Source organism: Lutra lutra, chromosome 9 (genome assembly GCF_902655055.1).
Source record: "Lutra lutra chromosome 9, mLutLut1.2, whole genome shotgun sequence".
In the NCBI taxonomy this organism is placed as follows: domain Eukaryota; kingdom Metazoa; phylum Chordata; class Mammalia; order Carnivora; family Mustelidae; genus Lutra; species Lutra lutra.
Window position 1 is genome coordinate 77,819,933 of NC_062286.1, and position 16,733 is coordinate 77,836,665.

The 16,733-nt window shown below is 36.5% G+C and overlaps 1 protein-coding gene across 3 annotated transcripts in view; it reads left to right on the forward strand.

Moving 5' to 3' along the window:
- PPM1B (protein phosphatase, Mg2+/Mn2+ dependent 1B) overlaps positions 1-16,733 on the forward strand; it is a 96,875-nt gene that overhangs the window by 75,650 nt on the left and 4,492 nt on the right. The window contains exon 6 of one of the 3 annotated variants that reach the window (XM_047744167.1): positions 3,829-4,900. In XM_047744167.1, coding sequence (XP_047600123.1) covers positions 3,829-4,134 — 306 coding nt within the window. In that variant the 3' untranslated portion in view covers positions 4,135-4,900. Of the gene's footprint in view, positions 1-3,828; positions 4,901-5,739; positions 7,516-16,491; positions 16,537-16,733 lie in introns of those variants that run through there. The other 2 variants (XM_047744168.1, XM_047744169.1) reach the window with 2 other exon arrangements.

Sequence of the window (16,733 nt, forward strand, 5' to 3'; positions counted from 1 at the left end):
TTTGAGAGACAGAGATCACAAGCAGGCAGGTAGAGAGAGAGGAGGAAGCAGGCTCCCCGCCGAGCAGAAAGCCCGACGCGGGGCTCGATCCCAGGACCCTGGGATCATGACCCGAGCCAAAGGCAGAGGCTTAACCCACTGAGCCACCCAGGCGCCCCCCAAATCACAACCTTTTTATCAATAAGTTCAAGTAAGTAGAACCTGTATTGGAGGTTCTACTATCAGGCTTTAAAAAACTCACTCCAACCCAATGCATCTGAGTATAGATTGATAGAACTTTTAGTACCTATATGATTTTTTTAAAGATTTCATTTATTTATTTCAGAGAGAGAGGGAGAAAGAGTGTGAGCAGGGGGAGGAGGAAAGGGAGAGGGACAAGCAGATTCCCCGTTTAGCGAAGAACCCATTATGGGGCTCGATTTCATGACCCTAAGATCATGACCTGAGCCCAAATCAAGAGCCAGATGCTTGACGAACTGAGCAGCCCAGGTGTTCCGTATCTGTTTAATCTTCTCCACAGGCAATCCTGGTATTAAATGAGGGTTGATAATCACTTCAGAATTGTTTCAGTGTCCTAGAAGTATTTTTTAATAAAAAGGGAGTTGTCGGTTTGAGTTTTTTGGGGGCAGGGTATGAGGTGGAGGAGTCTTGATGCCATCTGTTAAAAGTCTTTTGTGATACACCATCAAGTAGAAAATTTTTACACCATCAAGTAGAAAATTGCCGTTTGGAAAACCTGATTAAAGACGAATAAGGTTTATGATTAGCAGAGCATTCACTTTGTTGCTCAATCTTAACCTTTCCTGAATAGTTACAAATGAGAAACTTTATTTAGAGAAACATGTTTATTTGGCACAAAAGGAGAGGTAAGGGAGAAAAAGTAAGAAAAATCATAACAGTGTATTTTATTATGTTCTCCCAATATGATAAATTTTGCAAAAATTTGTAAAAAAAAAAAAAGTTACTTGGTGCACCTGGCTGGCTCAGTCAGAAGAGCATGTGTGAGTTTAAGTTTGAGCCCCATGTTGGGTGTAAAGATTACTTAAATAAATAAAAACTTGGTGTGCCAGGGTGGCCCAGTTGTTAAGCATCTGCCTTCGGCTCAGGTCAGGGTCATGGGATCAAGCACCTCATCAAGCTCCCCACTCAGTAAGGAGCCTGCTGCTGCTTCTCCCTCTGCCCGCTGCTCCCCCTACATGTGCTTGCTCTTGCTCTCTCTGTCAAATAAATAAATAAATAAATAAAACTTTAAATAAATACATAATCCATACTTAAAAATTTTTTTAAATGAATGAAAAGTCATTTTACAATTAGTATACATGAGGTAGAAAATTAGAGAACTCAAAGAAAATAAATGTAACTTCACTGCCCATTATGATTAATTGTATATGGCTGTATTTCCTTTCCCCACAGACATTTTATGGATAATATCCTATAACCAGGGTGCCTGGCTGGCTCAGTGGGTTAAAGCCTCTGTCTTCAGCTCAGGTCATGATCTCAGGGTCCTGGGATTGAGCCCCGCATCAGAGAGCCTGCTTCCCCCCAACCCCTCTGCCTGCCTCTCTGCCTACTTGTGACCTCTGTCTCTCTGTCAAATAAATAAAATCTTTAAAAAACAATATCCTGGGGCACCTGGGTGGCTCAGTGGGTTAAACCCTCTGCCTTCGGTTCAGGTCATGATCCCAGGGTCCTGGGATCGAGCCCCACGTCGGGCTCTCTGCTCAGCAGGGAGCCTGCTTCCCTTCCTCTCTCTCTCTGCCTGCCTTTCTGCCTACTTGTGATCTCTATCTGTCAAATAAAAAAAAAATAAAAAAAAATAAAAAACAATATCCTGGGGCGCCTGAGTGGCTCAGCGGGTTAAAGCCTCTGCCTTCTGCTCAGGTCGTGATCCCAGGGTCCTGGGATAGAGCCCCACATAGGGCTCTCTGCTCGGCGGGGAGCCTGTTTCTTCCTCTCTCTCTGTCTGCCTCTCTGCCTACTTGTGATCTCTGTCTGTCAAATAAATAAATAAATAAATCTTAAAAAAAAAAAATCCTAAAACCAGTGGATACATAGACATATGCATACACATAAAACATATCTACGAACAGTGTCATATCTTGCTTTTTGCCATAAGCGCACTTTTTTTTTCCTCCCCAAAGCATTCAGATGTTCTCATTTTCCTCATAACATTGCCATGTTTTATGTGGTTATATCTGTGTTCTCTTTGTGTCTTTGTTGCCGAACTGTAGGGTAACAGTCTCCAGAGATGGTTAAGAGTTTCTGTCAGATCATCTGTATCAGTAACCTCTTTTTTGAGTTTTATTTTCCCAACATTTTTATGAAGACTTCGAAATAGCTAGCAAAATTGAAATGATCCACCTTCTCCCTATATTCAGCAGTTAACATTTTACCATCTTTGCTCTGTGTGTGTGTGTGTGTGTGTGTGTACACTACTTTTTTTTTTTTCCTTTTTTTCCACTGAACCTTTTGACAGCAAATTGCAGGCATCATTTTGGCATATTTTGGCATGCCGCTTTTAAAAATGAGGACATTTTAGGGCGCCTGGCTGGCTCAGTTGGTAAAGTGTGCGACTCCTGATCCTGGGGTCATGAGTTCAAGCCCCACGTTGGGTGTAGAGTTTACTTGAGAAAGGAGAAAAAAAGTGAGGATGTCTTTCTACATGACCATAATACTATTAATCATACCGATGAAAATTAAGATTGTCATCTAGTATCAAGTCTAGATTTTCCCACTTGTCTCTAGAGTGTCTGTGATAATAGTTATTTCGAAAGATGGTCTCAGGCTGTTACCAGTCAAGCATATTAATAATGTCTGTAATAAGGCCCTCACTTTTTTTTTCCCCTTGTCACCGAGAAAGAAGACTCTGAGCCAACTTTGAACAGAATGTCCTACATTCTGGATCATATGATTATTTTCTTGTGGTGTCCTTTAATGCGATCCTCTATTCCCTGTTTTCCTGTAAATTGGGAATTCACTTTATTAGATTTATATTAAACATTTTTAGGCGAGAACATAGGACGTGGTTCTGCATCCCTAATTCATCACATCAGGAGGCACACAGTGTAAGGTTGTCTTGTATTTAGACCATCAGCTTAACTCTTAACTGTGATCACCTTCCATGTTAGAGCTTGTCCTGCTAACAAGGTTAAGTAGCTGCTGTTGTAGAAACCTACAAGTTTTCCAAAATTTAATAAAACATAAAAGGAGTGAGTTTCCTGTTCATATCTTATTATTAGATTTAAAATAGTTTATTTTGATCTAGAAATGTTTTTATTAAAATATGTAAGATCAAAGAGGAATTTTCACCCACAACAGCATTAGAATTTCCCGAAAATGCAGTCGAAATTTATATAGTTCTACATTTTGTACCTCCTCTCCTTACCTATTATTTAGCAGCAGTGATGAAGAAACTAATGTTCTAATGGCCTGCTTTTCTGTCCTCTCCTATTGCTTTAAACACTAATTTCCTTTTGTACTAAATCATTCTAGCCAATTACTGTTTTTTTCTGTTAAGCAAGTCAGTTTTAGGAAATGCTTGTGTTGCTGTTGAATTCTAATAGCCGAGTAAATTTCAGAGGAAGCTTCAAACGCCAGTGTGAATAAGATGTAAACTAGTTCATGGTAATTTGCTAAAATTAACTTGATATTTCAAGTGGAAATTTTATTGACACAAGTAAGACTTGATACTTATTTAATGAAATGTTCTCATGCTTAGACTCTATGACTCGTGGTAGAGAAATGAGTGTTTTGCTGTGATGATGTTATGAAATACATGTGATATCCTAGTTTGTCTACTGACACTGGGGTCTTGAATCTTAAAAAAAGGCCTCCGAGGAAGCAGAGGAAAGTGGATCACAGGGAAAATTGGTGGAAGCTCTCAGGCAAATGAGAATTAATCATAGGGGAAACTACCGACAACTTCTGGAGGAGATGCTGACTAGTTACAGGCTAGCTAAAGTAGAGGGAGAAGAAAGCCCTGCTGACCCAGCGGCCACAGCTACTTCTTCGAACAGTGATGCTGGAAGCCCAGTGACAATGCAGGCAAGCCGTACTGAATCAAACAGTGCTCTTGCTGAATTAGACAGCTATAATGAAGATGCAGGGACAAAGATGAGTGGTGAACAAATATGACTTGACTTCGTGGTAATATTTTTGTGATCTTTTGATTTGCTGGTTTTTACTTAGGAAGTATAATGTATGCATTTATAGAACCGTTTTGTTATTTGAATCTTGGTAAACTAGTTTTATTACACTCCTATAGCCTTGTTTTTTTAAGAAGGCCTTTGCATACACCTTTATCAGATAGTTTAAAATGGGCTATTTATAGTACTTTGAATTCAATAAAATTATATGTCATTTCATATTGTATGCCAGAAATGAGGCTACTAGTTATTCAGATCAGTAGTTAACTTCATATTAGATAGGATTAGAGATTACTTACTGATAAGCAAGATGACATTATATTGTGGAAAAGCTTGTAATTGTAGAATTCTATTGCTTCACATTATTTTACATATCAGTACACTCATAGTTAGCTTTGTAATAAATTTGTGTTTTCTTTAGCAATTTTAGTTCTTCAAAGAATGGCAGATTCTGGCCTGTAATTTTTTTTCCTCCCAAGGATGATAATTTGTGTGTTCTTTGACTTGTTTATATTTTACATCTCTGTAGTTTTATTTTTAGACGTTCTGAGCTATTGGATGTGTGGTTGTTTTTCCTTTCTCTGTATTCTTTATTGAAACCTAATTTTTGAAAAACCTATGTATTATTGATGCAGCTTTGGTTTGTATATTCTGTATAGCCTAACTACATACATCAAAATGTATGTCAACCAAGTGTTTAGAATGAAATTATAAGTGTTCAAGTCCAAATAAAGCATGTGATATGGAATAATCTATGCATGTTGTACTTATTTTTAAATTAAAAAAAATTTTAAATAATCAGGCTTGGTATATTGGAAAAATGCCTCGTAGAAATTCTTTTGTACTGGTAGAAAATTTAGAGAACTTTTGGCTTGGCTTTTGTCATTAATGAAAAGAAAACATTTTGAGAAGTCTTGCTTACTCAAATCCATTCTGTTTCTTATCCCCTTCTTGTGATACAGAATATTAATTTTTGGCCAGTATGGACACACACTGACATGTCTGAGTTGTCATGATGAGCGTTTTAAAGAATGTGAGACTGTCCTCTTTGCTTTCATCAGATACTAAGAAATGCAAGAATTACAGGATATTTTAAATAGTGGCAGACACAAGTTTTGCTTTTGTTAAGATAGGTTTTTAAGATGCAGGTGGCTATCAGTCACATGGGAAAGTATTTCTTGAAACAAGAATTTTGTGAATGTAGAACATATAACTTTTCTTTGTCATGTTTTTATTTATCATGTATCTAAACTTGATTCTGGTGCCTTAAGTTGAAACTTTGGATCTTCGGATGTAGCTGATGTTTTTTTATCTATTTTTCCAATGCCAGAATATTTTTAAGTGATTTGAGAAAGAGGAAGGCATTTGGTGGAGAGGGAAGGAAAAAAAACCCAACCACTTACCTATCTGTATTAGATAGATCCATGTGTATACACACAGTGTACACTACCCACACCTCTCTGTAAAAGTGCCTTTTCATACAGAGAAAGGAAGGTAATTTGTTCATCTAATTTTGTTTTCTTTTGAAATTCAATCCAACCTGGCAGTGGTGGAGGTAAATAATAATAATATTCTTCCTTTTCTCTTCCTGTAGGGTGCTGGAGATCTAGAAGACCCATGGTAGCCTTATAAACCTTCTAAAATGCTTTTGATTCTGAAAATTGGGGGAAAAAAAACTTTTAATCACAATTTTCTTCAATACAAGGGAAAAATATTCTTGTGGATTTCCACCGTTTTGTGATATGAGCAGAAAATCATTAGCATTTCCCATCATTTGTTCATATTTGTGTTTTCTAATAATTGCCACTTGTAGCATTGCCTGTTCTACAGTATTTTTTGCCGACCTCAGGCATACTGGTTACATCTGTATTTGAACTTTGGGCCCTAGGAACCAACGGAGTTATTTCACCACAAATAACAAACTCTGCCTGAGGTGCATGGGAATATAGTTAGCCGTACTCTGAAGATACATTATGTTTTTGTTTTTGTTTTTTGTTTTTTAGACAAGACACACAACATATAAGCATGTAAGAGTAAAGAATTGTATGGGATGTTCCTTTCTCAGTTCACCAAGTTGGAAGCCTTTTGCAGCTCTGTGGCTTGAAATTTCCTTTGAGCAATTTACTATAGGACATATATTTATTATTAATTGTTATTTAATTTTTTTTCTAATTTTACCTGTATTACCAAACTGGGTTCTCCAATAATGTCCAAATTGTAACATTGCCTGCTTTTCAAGATAAAGTGTATTTGGCAATAATATAAACCCTTACAAATTTTATGCATGTACCTACTACATCCTTCAGCTCTCACTAGCAAATCTTTTGAAACCAAATGGATTAATTTATGGCTATTTATAATTTGCTTTGACATCTCACTGCTGCAAATTTTTTTAAATGATGAGATTCGCCTTTATAATGTAAATTGTGATTTTGTTTTACATGTGGGTTTCTATAGTTTTAATTTTTCAGCTTTTAAGATACAAGTTTTGTGTGTAATTTGGTATAATTTTTAATTGTTTACCTTATTTTAAAAGCTCAGAATATCACATTGAAATGACTATAAATACATTTAAAATTATCTATTTTAGATCTAAGGAAATATTACAGAGATATTTTCATGGGTTCAGTAACCTTTCATTTTATAACATTGGGCACGGTACAGAGTGGCTGTCACATAAGGTACTTGAAGATTATTATTTTAATTCTATTTTTACAATAACCTTGAATTCTTGAATTCTTTTTGAGTTTTGCATGTAGTAAATCCAATGAATGCTGAACATGAAGAGTAAAATATTTATCGAAAAGAAGCTATTGGGGTAGGAGAAGCAATGAATGTATCCATTTGTACATGGTTTACATGTTGTGGATGCTTTGTAAACATCTTCCTATATGTTTAAATTGTGTTTCAGCAGGATGTAATTGCCCTTGTGTGTAGTTAAAAATGAGTCATCATCTGGTCCTGTGTGAAATGGAATTCATGATATGTTCTGTAACATTTTCCTGAAGCTGTTTCTGGAGAGCCACACATTAGAATACAGACAGCTTTCCTGATCATTTGATTTATTGTGCACCTGATTTTTGGTCTAAAAGGAATTATTGCCACAATATATTTTATTTATTCCTTAGATTTTAGCCTTGTAAGTTGAAGTGCTTTACATGATGATGTTAAAAGCTATCTGTCCCTTTACTGGGTTCGGGGAGTTGTAAAAAGATAGGGAATGAAGAATGCAAAATGGTTTATTGTTCATACTGTCCACTCTGATCCAACCCTGTACTGATAGTACCTTTCCAATATGATATTGTGATGTTTCATACAATACAGTGAACATAACCAACTTGTTACCTAAATAAAGAATTGATAAAAACAGCGTGACATATTACTATTTGGTATGTTTTTAAAAGTAAAATCCAGTCTTGAATGTAATTTTTAAACATTTTACATAGTTGGGATATTTATTGTGAAATTTTTCATACAAAACCATGTAGGTGAATCGTAATTCCAAAGAGGAATTAACAAAACTGTGTAAGACAGTACTAATTAACCCCCTCTTCACTCCAAACCCCCCTGCTTTCAAAAAACCTTTTTCAGGTGGTTTAGTGACCCTTGAAATACAAATAATGTGTGAATTAGCAAAAGAAAAAAATGGAACTCAGTCTTTACTAATCTGCATTTTCTAGTCTAGCTGCTTTCAAATACTTGAGTCTTAGGACCCATTTATATATATATTTTTTCAGTTTATATTTTTAAAGGTTAAAGATCCCAAAGAACTTTGCTTTTATGGGTTTTTATTTTATTTACGTTATTTATCACATTAGAAATTAAAGCCAAGAAATTTTACATACTACTTTAATTCATTAAAAAATGAAACCATTGCCTGGTAACATAAGTACCATTGTTTTTTTTGAAAAACAATTATTTTCCAAATCTAAAAAATTTAGTGTGAGAAGGTGCGCTGGTTTTCGTTTTTGTAGACCCTTTAATGTTGGGCTGGATTCTCCTATCTGATTGTGCGTTCCTTTTGTTGCAAATGTGGCACTTTGTTGGAAGTATACGAAGAAATCTGGCCTCACACAAATGTGTGTATTTGGAAGAGAGTATTTTAATAGTTTTAGGCAATCACGACTGTTCTGTTTGATTCCTGATCAGAACTTCGGAACTGGTAGTTTCTTGAAGGTTAGGTGCGGTGTGAAGTCTGAAACTATCCGTCCACTTTGTACTTTTACACTAAAACCCATCTGATCTATCTTGTTGGGAGTTTTGAATGGATGTCCTACTTGGGCATGATTTGGTAACATCATGGATTGATCTTTTGGAAAATACAAGTTCGTTGAATTACATGGTTCTTCCGAATATTGACATGTTATTATGCAGTGTTTAAATTTTTTTTCTTAATATAACACATCTCATCAGAAAAAATACTTTAAGTATTGGGAAACTGTCAAGCTCATGGCAATGGATACAGATTTTTCAGAATTCTGATTTTCATTTGAAAGGTGACGTTTTTGTCTCTGCACCAAATATTGTCAGTCGTTTTCCTTGAGTGACAGGCTGACTTCATTTACTCTCGAGAAAATGTCTGCTGACTCACCATAGTCTGTCAGTCATTCCTTCAAGTAAAAATGGCGCTCCTCGGAAGCAGCTGGTTCAGCACACAACTTACTAGCAGAAGCGACAGCCATCACACTTCCGGCGTGCTATAGAAGCAGGTGCTTTGCATGTCATCGTTCAGGATATTAAAAAGATGCGTACTCCAGGGTAGATGTGTAATAAAAATTCTTACTGCCTCGCTGAGGGCACTGTCCCCTGAAACTGGCTTTCCCCCTTTTCTCTGAGTGCGGCATGAAGATACAGTAGCAGCTAATGGGTTGTTGTCCGTGTTGATTCCCACCGAGGTACCTGCAGTTTTACCTCCTGTTTCTTTTGCACAATCAGTGCAAGCATCAGTGGGTTGAAAAAGAGTAAGTATTAGAAATAGTTCTGATCTCATAGACCTCCTGGAAAGGTTCCGTGGCATCCCCCAGACTTTCACAGTTGCTGCTTTGTCCGTTGGGATGGCTGTGTCGTGTGTTCATTGACTCCAAACATCACAGTGCCCTACTAAGTGAATCTTAACATGTCGATTTCACATAAAATTCAGATGGGGGAAGATGGTGACTGTGGTCACTGTTCTGCTTAGGAAGACGAACAAGGTGGAATCTTTGATTTTGTATTTTGTCAGAAAATTCCTATGATGGGTTTCAACTTGGGAAACTCCTGTTTTGAGGTTAAGCTTAACAAAAGAGTTTGGTTTTTATATTGCATATATTCAGATCACTTCAGTCTTTCAAGATGTCTTCAATGACTGTGAGTTGGTGTTATTTGAAATAAAATCATTTTGCCACAAATGAGATGACACATGGGGTTGGCCAGATAAAGATAGGACTTTTCTTTTTTTAATGACCATTAAATGGGTCAGGACTTTCATGTTGACGTTTTTCTATTAGATTTTCAATTTTCAGAACATTGAACAGAGTAAAGTTGCCTTAGAGGCATTTTTTAAAAATTCCTAATTTCTGTCTCATCTTTCTTTCCCAATTATGAGGCTTGGTAATTAAAATATTTACTTAAGACACTTGAGCTTTTTGTTTTAAATGTATTTAGTTAAAAGCGATTTCAACTCTGAATTCTTCCTAAGTCCTTAAGTCAGTTTTGGTTTGTTTTTTTCCATATGTGGGGCATTCAGTTGGGTTTTGATGTCTTTTCATAGTGCTTGGTGGGCTCTCTAGCCACATGACTAGGCACTTGGTCTTCATAAGAAACTGTAGCAAAATTTAGAACTCAGATGAAGTTTCCATATAATAAATCAGTCTCCTTAGGGGAAAAGAGATGGTGCTGTCATGCCCTCTGAGGTCTTTTGTTTTGTTTTGTTTTCCTAGTCCGTCTTCAAAATGTCTTAATGGGGCGCCTGGGTGGCTCGTCGTTAAGCACTAAGTGCCTGCCTTCAGCTCGGGTCATGGTCCCAGCGTCCTGGGATTGAGCCCCACATTGGGCTGCTTGCTCCCCAGGAACCTGCTTCTCCCTCTCTCACTCCCCCTGCTTGTGTTCCCTCTCTCGCTGTGCCTGTCTCTCTGACAAATAAATAAAATCTTTAAAAAAAAAAAAAAAAGTTGGGGCGCCTGGGTGGCTCAGTGGGTTAAGCCTCTGCCTTCGGCTCGGGTCATGGTCTCAGGGTCCTCAGCAGGGAGCCTGCTTCCCTTCCTCTCTCTCTCTGCCTGCCTCTCTGCCTACTTGTGATCTCTGTCTGTCAAATAAATAAATAAAAATCTTTTAAAAAAAAAAGTCTTTTAATGAACAGGTTTCAGATGGTATCAGTTGAGGAGAGATGTTTCTATAATATTAGCCCAACATTTGAGTCAGAAATTAGAGTATTACTAGTTTATATTCCAAACTAAACTACCTGAAATTCTTGATGGGATGAGACCATGCATTAATAAGGAAATAAGTATTTTGATGTTATGAATGGCATTTTTGTTTTCAGACAACAAATTGATCATCAGAAGACAAATGTGTGTATTTTCCGGATGTGGGAAAGTGTACAGTCAAACCAGAGCATTGATCTATGTTGCTGGAGTTAAACTGAGTTTTTATTCAGCTTCAATCACAGAAATTAACCAGAACTTGTCCATTGAATTTCTTTTGCTGGCCAAATCATATTTTCTTGTCTTGAATTTAGATCCCATTTTTCAGTGACTTCTCAAATTCACATTTCCTCTTCTAAGTTGCCTTTGTGTCTTGAAGATAATCTGGTTTAACTAGTAAGGGAAAGCATTTGTTAAAGATTTTAGAACACAGTTTGTTTTGGGTGGCTAAATACTAAGGAATTGCATATTGTGATTTTTTTTTCATATATTAACACAATGCACAAAATCCATTGTATTTGTAAGACAGTGAAATACTAATGTAACAGTCATTATGACCAGAATTTAAGTTATCTCAAAGCAGTTCGTAGCTACTTGGTTTTGCAAATAAATTGGTGGGCATTATGATGATTTCTTTTGTATTGTTGTCTATGTTCATTCAATTGCTTTAAGATTTTTTTTTTTTCTATTCAATTTTGGTAATTTTTCTGTAGGCTTTAATGAAAATGCTGAGCAGGTGTTTATTTTTGCCCATTGTTTTGGATTATGTTTGTTACATTGTGGTCTAGAAGTAAACCAGGGTAGCTACTAATAAAGAATAAGTTTCTTTTCAGACCGTGACTACATCGGTGCTGGTTCTCTTCTTGCTGGTTTTCCTGGCTGTGGTCTCTTCTCTCCTGCACCTAATTTTGTTTTAGTTTTATTCTACCTGGCAGACACTTCTGTTGACTAAATACATGGTTTCCCGTTCAAATGTAAGTGATGGTTTGCTCTTCTAGTTCAGGAATGAGGCGTACGTGATCTTGGTATTAGGAGGTTAGTTATCCTTCTGTCCCTTATACCTACAACTCTGGTGGGGCAAACAAAACACCATACCTTTCAAATATGGGTGGAGTCAAAGTTTTGGGATTTTTTCCCCCTTGACTAATAACCCTAGTTTATAATGGCAATAGTGATTTCTTGAATAATTAGATCCGTACAACAAATGTGTTTTCCATTTATTTTCTATTTTTATTATCTTTAATATTTTACATAATATCTACTTCTAATGAAAATACGTGGGCATGTATTTGAGGTGAAGAGTACCAGTACAATCCAAGAATTACTCTTGATGTAGGGGTCTCATACCTTCTTTCCCTCTCCTGGGTCATTTGTGCTTATTTTCACTTGTGCACTCACTAATGCAGAGGAGTTTATCTCATTACTAAGTCTTGAAGACATGAGGTGCAATTTATTTTGGCAGAATTCCACAGTGACATGATTTAGAGGACTGTGGAGTTTCTTTTCATGAGATTTTTGCTTATGAGTAAGCATCATCTAAGCAATTTTAAATATTTAATATTTGCTATTGAAACTGATCTTAGGTAAGACTGGCAATCAGTGTTCTAGAACTTTGATCCTGTTGTAGTAACTGGATTTTATTAATCCTGGAATTACAGGTTCTTTAGGAATGTAAAAGCATTTCAGGAAGAGTTCACATTTCAAAATTATATATATTCCAAAATAATCTTCATAGTCTTAAGAATTTTCATGTAGTTTAAACTCCCTAAAATGTTATAATTACAAGGTTACCGTTTTTCAACCTCCGGAGCAGTTCTGCTTTTTTCTATGTTATTTCTTGGGATTCCATCTAAGAATTGATTTGAGTAAAGGTTTAATGACATTGGAAAGTTTAAAGATCACTAGGCTCAGAGAGTATATATGTGACTTGGTTAATGAAAGTAAACAGTAAACTCTGTTACAAGGAAGGAAACTTAGAAGAATGTTGGCTGAGCTATGAATGATATTTACAGGTTTTGATTTGTGGTCTATCCAAAAGTTAAGATTTACCTATTCAGAAGATGGGGAAGGGGAATGAAGTTGCAGCAAGAGGCAGATATCACCCACCACAAGGGGTCAGCCATCTCATTACCCCCTCCCCCACACATCAACCGTTTTGTTTTGATTTGGCTAAGGGTATTATGGGGAGGAAAGGATGTTATTCCCAGCCTCGGGTTTGAGTTTATCTGCTCACATTATTACCTCTACATCCCCTGTTCTATAAAACAAGCTAATGGTTAAACAAAAACTGGTATAATATTCCTTTGTATGGCTGTACAACAATGTAACCATTTTCCCCATTGAGGGATATTTAGATGATCTGTAACTCTTTACTAAAAAAAAACTGATGCACTGGGCTTCCTGGCATGTGTCCCTTGAGCACGTGTACTAGTTTTTTTCTAGTTTTGCCTAGAAATAAAATTAACTAGGTTATTAGGTATGCATACCTTCAAGTTAATATTGCAATTGCATTGTACTAAAGGTATACTAGTTTTCACTTCCACTAGAAATGTACAGAAATTCCCGTTTTTCTACCTGTCTCCATTCTCAGTTAACGCTGATAGTGTCAGACTTTAAATTTGCTGGTTATGTGACTGTGAAGTAGTTTGTTTGTATATCTAGTTGCACGTGAGGCAAACCTCTCTACGTGGCCATTTGAATTTCCTCTGAAATGATTGCTCATATCCTTTGCTTATTTTGGTTTGCCACTTTTTTTGTAGTTTTTTTTATGTATAGTTTGGATACTAATCCTTTGTTTATATGTGTTGCAAAACATAGCCTTTTTTTTTAAATACTTCATTTATGGGGCCTTTTTTTATTTATCAGTCTTCTATGGTTTGTACTCCTGTCTTTCTTGTTCAAAGAATCCTTGCCATGTCAAGTTCATGTATTCTTCCAGTAGTTTTCAAGTCTTCATCCTACCTCTCAAGTGCAGAATATATTAGGATTTTAATCCATCTTGAATTTACTGGCGTTTACTGTATGGAGTCAGGGATCTAATTTTTTGCATTCTGCTATAGCTAATTGTGCCAACATCCTGCCAGCCTGTTGCACACCAATTTCCAACATATGTCATCCATTTCTCATCTCTCCATTCTGTTCTATTGTTTTTGTTAACGCTGTAAAATACTACACCATTTTAGTGACTCTGGCTTCGTAAATGCTCCTACCTGGCAGGTACACGTTGCCTTCATCTTTCATAAACTTCGTTCCTTTTTAAGAAAAATACAGCAAATAATCCACACTCTGCTGCTTAGCAGCCTGCATCCCATTTGGCACCTACTATTGAAAATTGTTTGTCCTGCCTATGAAAATGGCTGTTCTTGTTGCTCATTTACATGTGAAGCTGGTGTGGCCGCACAGCGTCCCTGACCTCTCGTCTGTCTCTGTAAAGCCGGCTGGACCAGCGACAGAGCCCTGCCTGCTGTGCTGGAGCCTGAGACAAACGCAAAAGCAATTCTATCTTTATTTAAAACCCGATCTTGGGGGGGAAAAAAAAAAAACGATCTTGGTTCGTCGGGGTTTTCACATTTGTTTTAAATGTTGCTTTTGTGTATTTTTCTTGGTTACTGAATTTTTGGGCCCTGAGGCAAGAGTATCGATAACTTGCGTTGTCTCAGGCTGAGCTGATAAGTATGTCAGTTTCTGGGCCGTTGAAGTGACTTGTCTGTAGACCCATTTTCCTGACTTGAAGCAGGTGTTTCCCAGGAGGTATAACTCAACCTACTAGTAAGTACCCTTCAGTACAAAACAGGTTTTCCTGGGGTGCTTAGTGAAAATGCTGGGGGGGCTGGGCTGAGGGTCCCATGCTCTGGCGGAAGCAGTTGCTATTGGCTTTTCCTTAGCGAGCCCACTTAATACTCAAAAAAAAAAAAAAAACCCCACCAAAAAAAAAAACATAACGCAGAGTGGAATACCAGCTTCTAGAAGGATGTCATGGGACCGGGTTCATGGCCAAAATTTATTCTGAAATACACTTTTTCATGTTTTAATATCTTCGCGATTGAGAAGCATCTCAGGTCAGTGGCATCTTGCAGTCGCTGTTGGCTAAGCACAGTTGCCCCTGCTTGGTAACAGTGATTCCACTTTCAGTTGCGTGAGTACGCTTGGGTTGTGGTTGGGACTCCATGTGTGAAGTCTAATGCTGTTTAAAATGTCTTCCAAATGATCATAGAGGATTTAACACAGAAGCAAAGTTACTGTGCAAGCAAAACAGAAATAACAAGATTTGTTAAAAAAAAAACTCTTAACCTGTTACAGGGCACCCAGCTGACTCAGTTGGTAGAGTGTAGGACGCTTCATCTTAGGATTTTGAGTTCAAGACCTGCTTAAAACCAAACCCAACTGTATTAACAATTGGTATAAAAGAATCCTAAGTGTTATTAAAGTATCATTTCAGGGCGCCTGGGTGGTTCAGTCAGTTAAGTGTCTGCCTTCAGCTTAGGTTCTGATCTCAGGGTCCTGGATCCAGCCCACGTCAGGCTCCCTGCTCAGCAGGGAGCCTGCTTCTTCCTCATCCCCTGCTTGTGCTCTCTCGCTTGCTCGCTCATTCTCTTTCAAATAAAATCTTATAAATAAATAATTTCATAGTTATCATTTTCTTAATCATGCATTAAGAGTGGCACAGAAAATAATGGAATCTTCAGAGTTGAGGGATGAGGGAATATGATATATAATCTATAAGTAAATGATAGATATAAAACATGCACAGGAATGATTTTAGGATAGCATTTATTCAAAAGCATTGCAAAGTGAGATCTTTATTTCTATCCCTCAACCTGCCCCTCAAAAAAAACCAAAAATGTTAACATTGGTTAAATCTGGGTGGTGGGTAAGGGTATCTTATATGCTTCTCTGTATATTTCTGTATGTTTGAATTTTTTATAAAGCTTTGAATTTAAAAAAATACAGAAACTAGGTGAATTTAGTGTTCCTGAATTGCCTTTTGGGAAGAGGGTACCAATTAATAATCCCAACGGTATACAAAAATGCATGTGTCTTTTGCTTTCTCTTTAAGTATTGTGCATTGCCAAAATGGTAGGTAAAATATGGTAATTTATGATATTTTCTTGACTTAATTCTCAATTATTTGATTATTAATGAGATTGAACATTTATTGTTCAATGTTTTTCTCACATTTTGGCTGATTTTTTATATTTTATTAAAGCCTATTCAGTGTATTGCTTATTTTCTAATACAGTTATTCATTGATTTGTGAGAGCTCTTTGTATGTTTAGGTCATCAACCATTCTTTCAAATAAGCTGTGAATTATTTTATTATTTATTGTTTGTCTTTTTAAATAAGGATATTGAGGGATGGGACTAAGGACAAAGGATATCTAACAATACAGAAATGACCTAATTCCTGAAAAACTGCAAACACGATAACATGGATTTTTCCCCTCCCAAAAAAATCTTACGCCATGATACTTTATTTCTATGCTTTTTTCTTACACAGTAACTTTATTTCTGTGCCAGTTTTTCCTACAGTAAGAATAAAGTCTTTCTGCTGTGATTGAAAAGGCAGACATGAGAGCTAAAATAACTCTGAAGAGTATTGGATAGTTCTCTGGTCAAAAATATTAAAAAATGACATTTTTATCCTCCATATGCCATTTGAAGTCAAATATAGTGGGGTTTATTTTTTGCTTTACTTTTTTGAAAATTGAAGTAAAATTTACATAGAGAAAACTGCAAAAATCTTGGGTGTTCAATTTGATGAGTATTGAGAAGTGTCCCTTGGTTATTTATATTCAGAAGTTTTAGAATTTGGGGCACCTGGCTGGCTCAGAAGAGCATGGAACTCTTGATCCTGGGGCCCTGTGTTTGAGCTGCACGTTGGGTGTAGAGATTACTTAAGTAAATAAACTTCACAAGTTTTAGAATTTTACTATTTTCTTTAACAGTCTCAACCTTCAGTTGTATACATAGACAATCTTTTCACATTCTGAGTAAGTAAATATTTACATATAATTTCTTACAACTTTTTTTGTTATAAATAGATAATACTAGTCAAACTTATTTTGAGCTATTACTCTGGCATAAATCTAATGTAATATTTTCCATTATCCCTTTACACCAGCTAATACATAAGCCAGTCTTTTCTTGTTTATTTGAAAATGCCCTTTTACTATATATTCTTGTATAT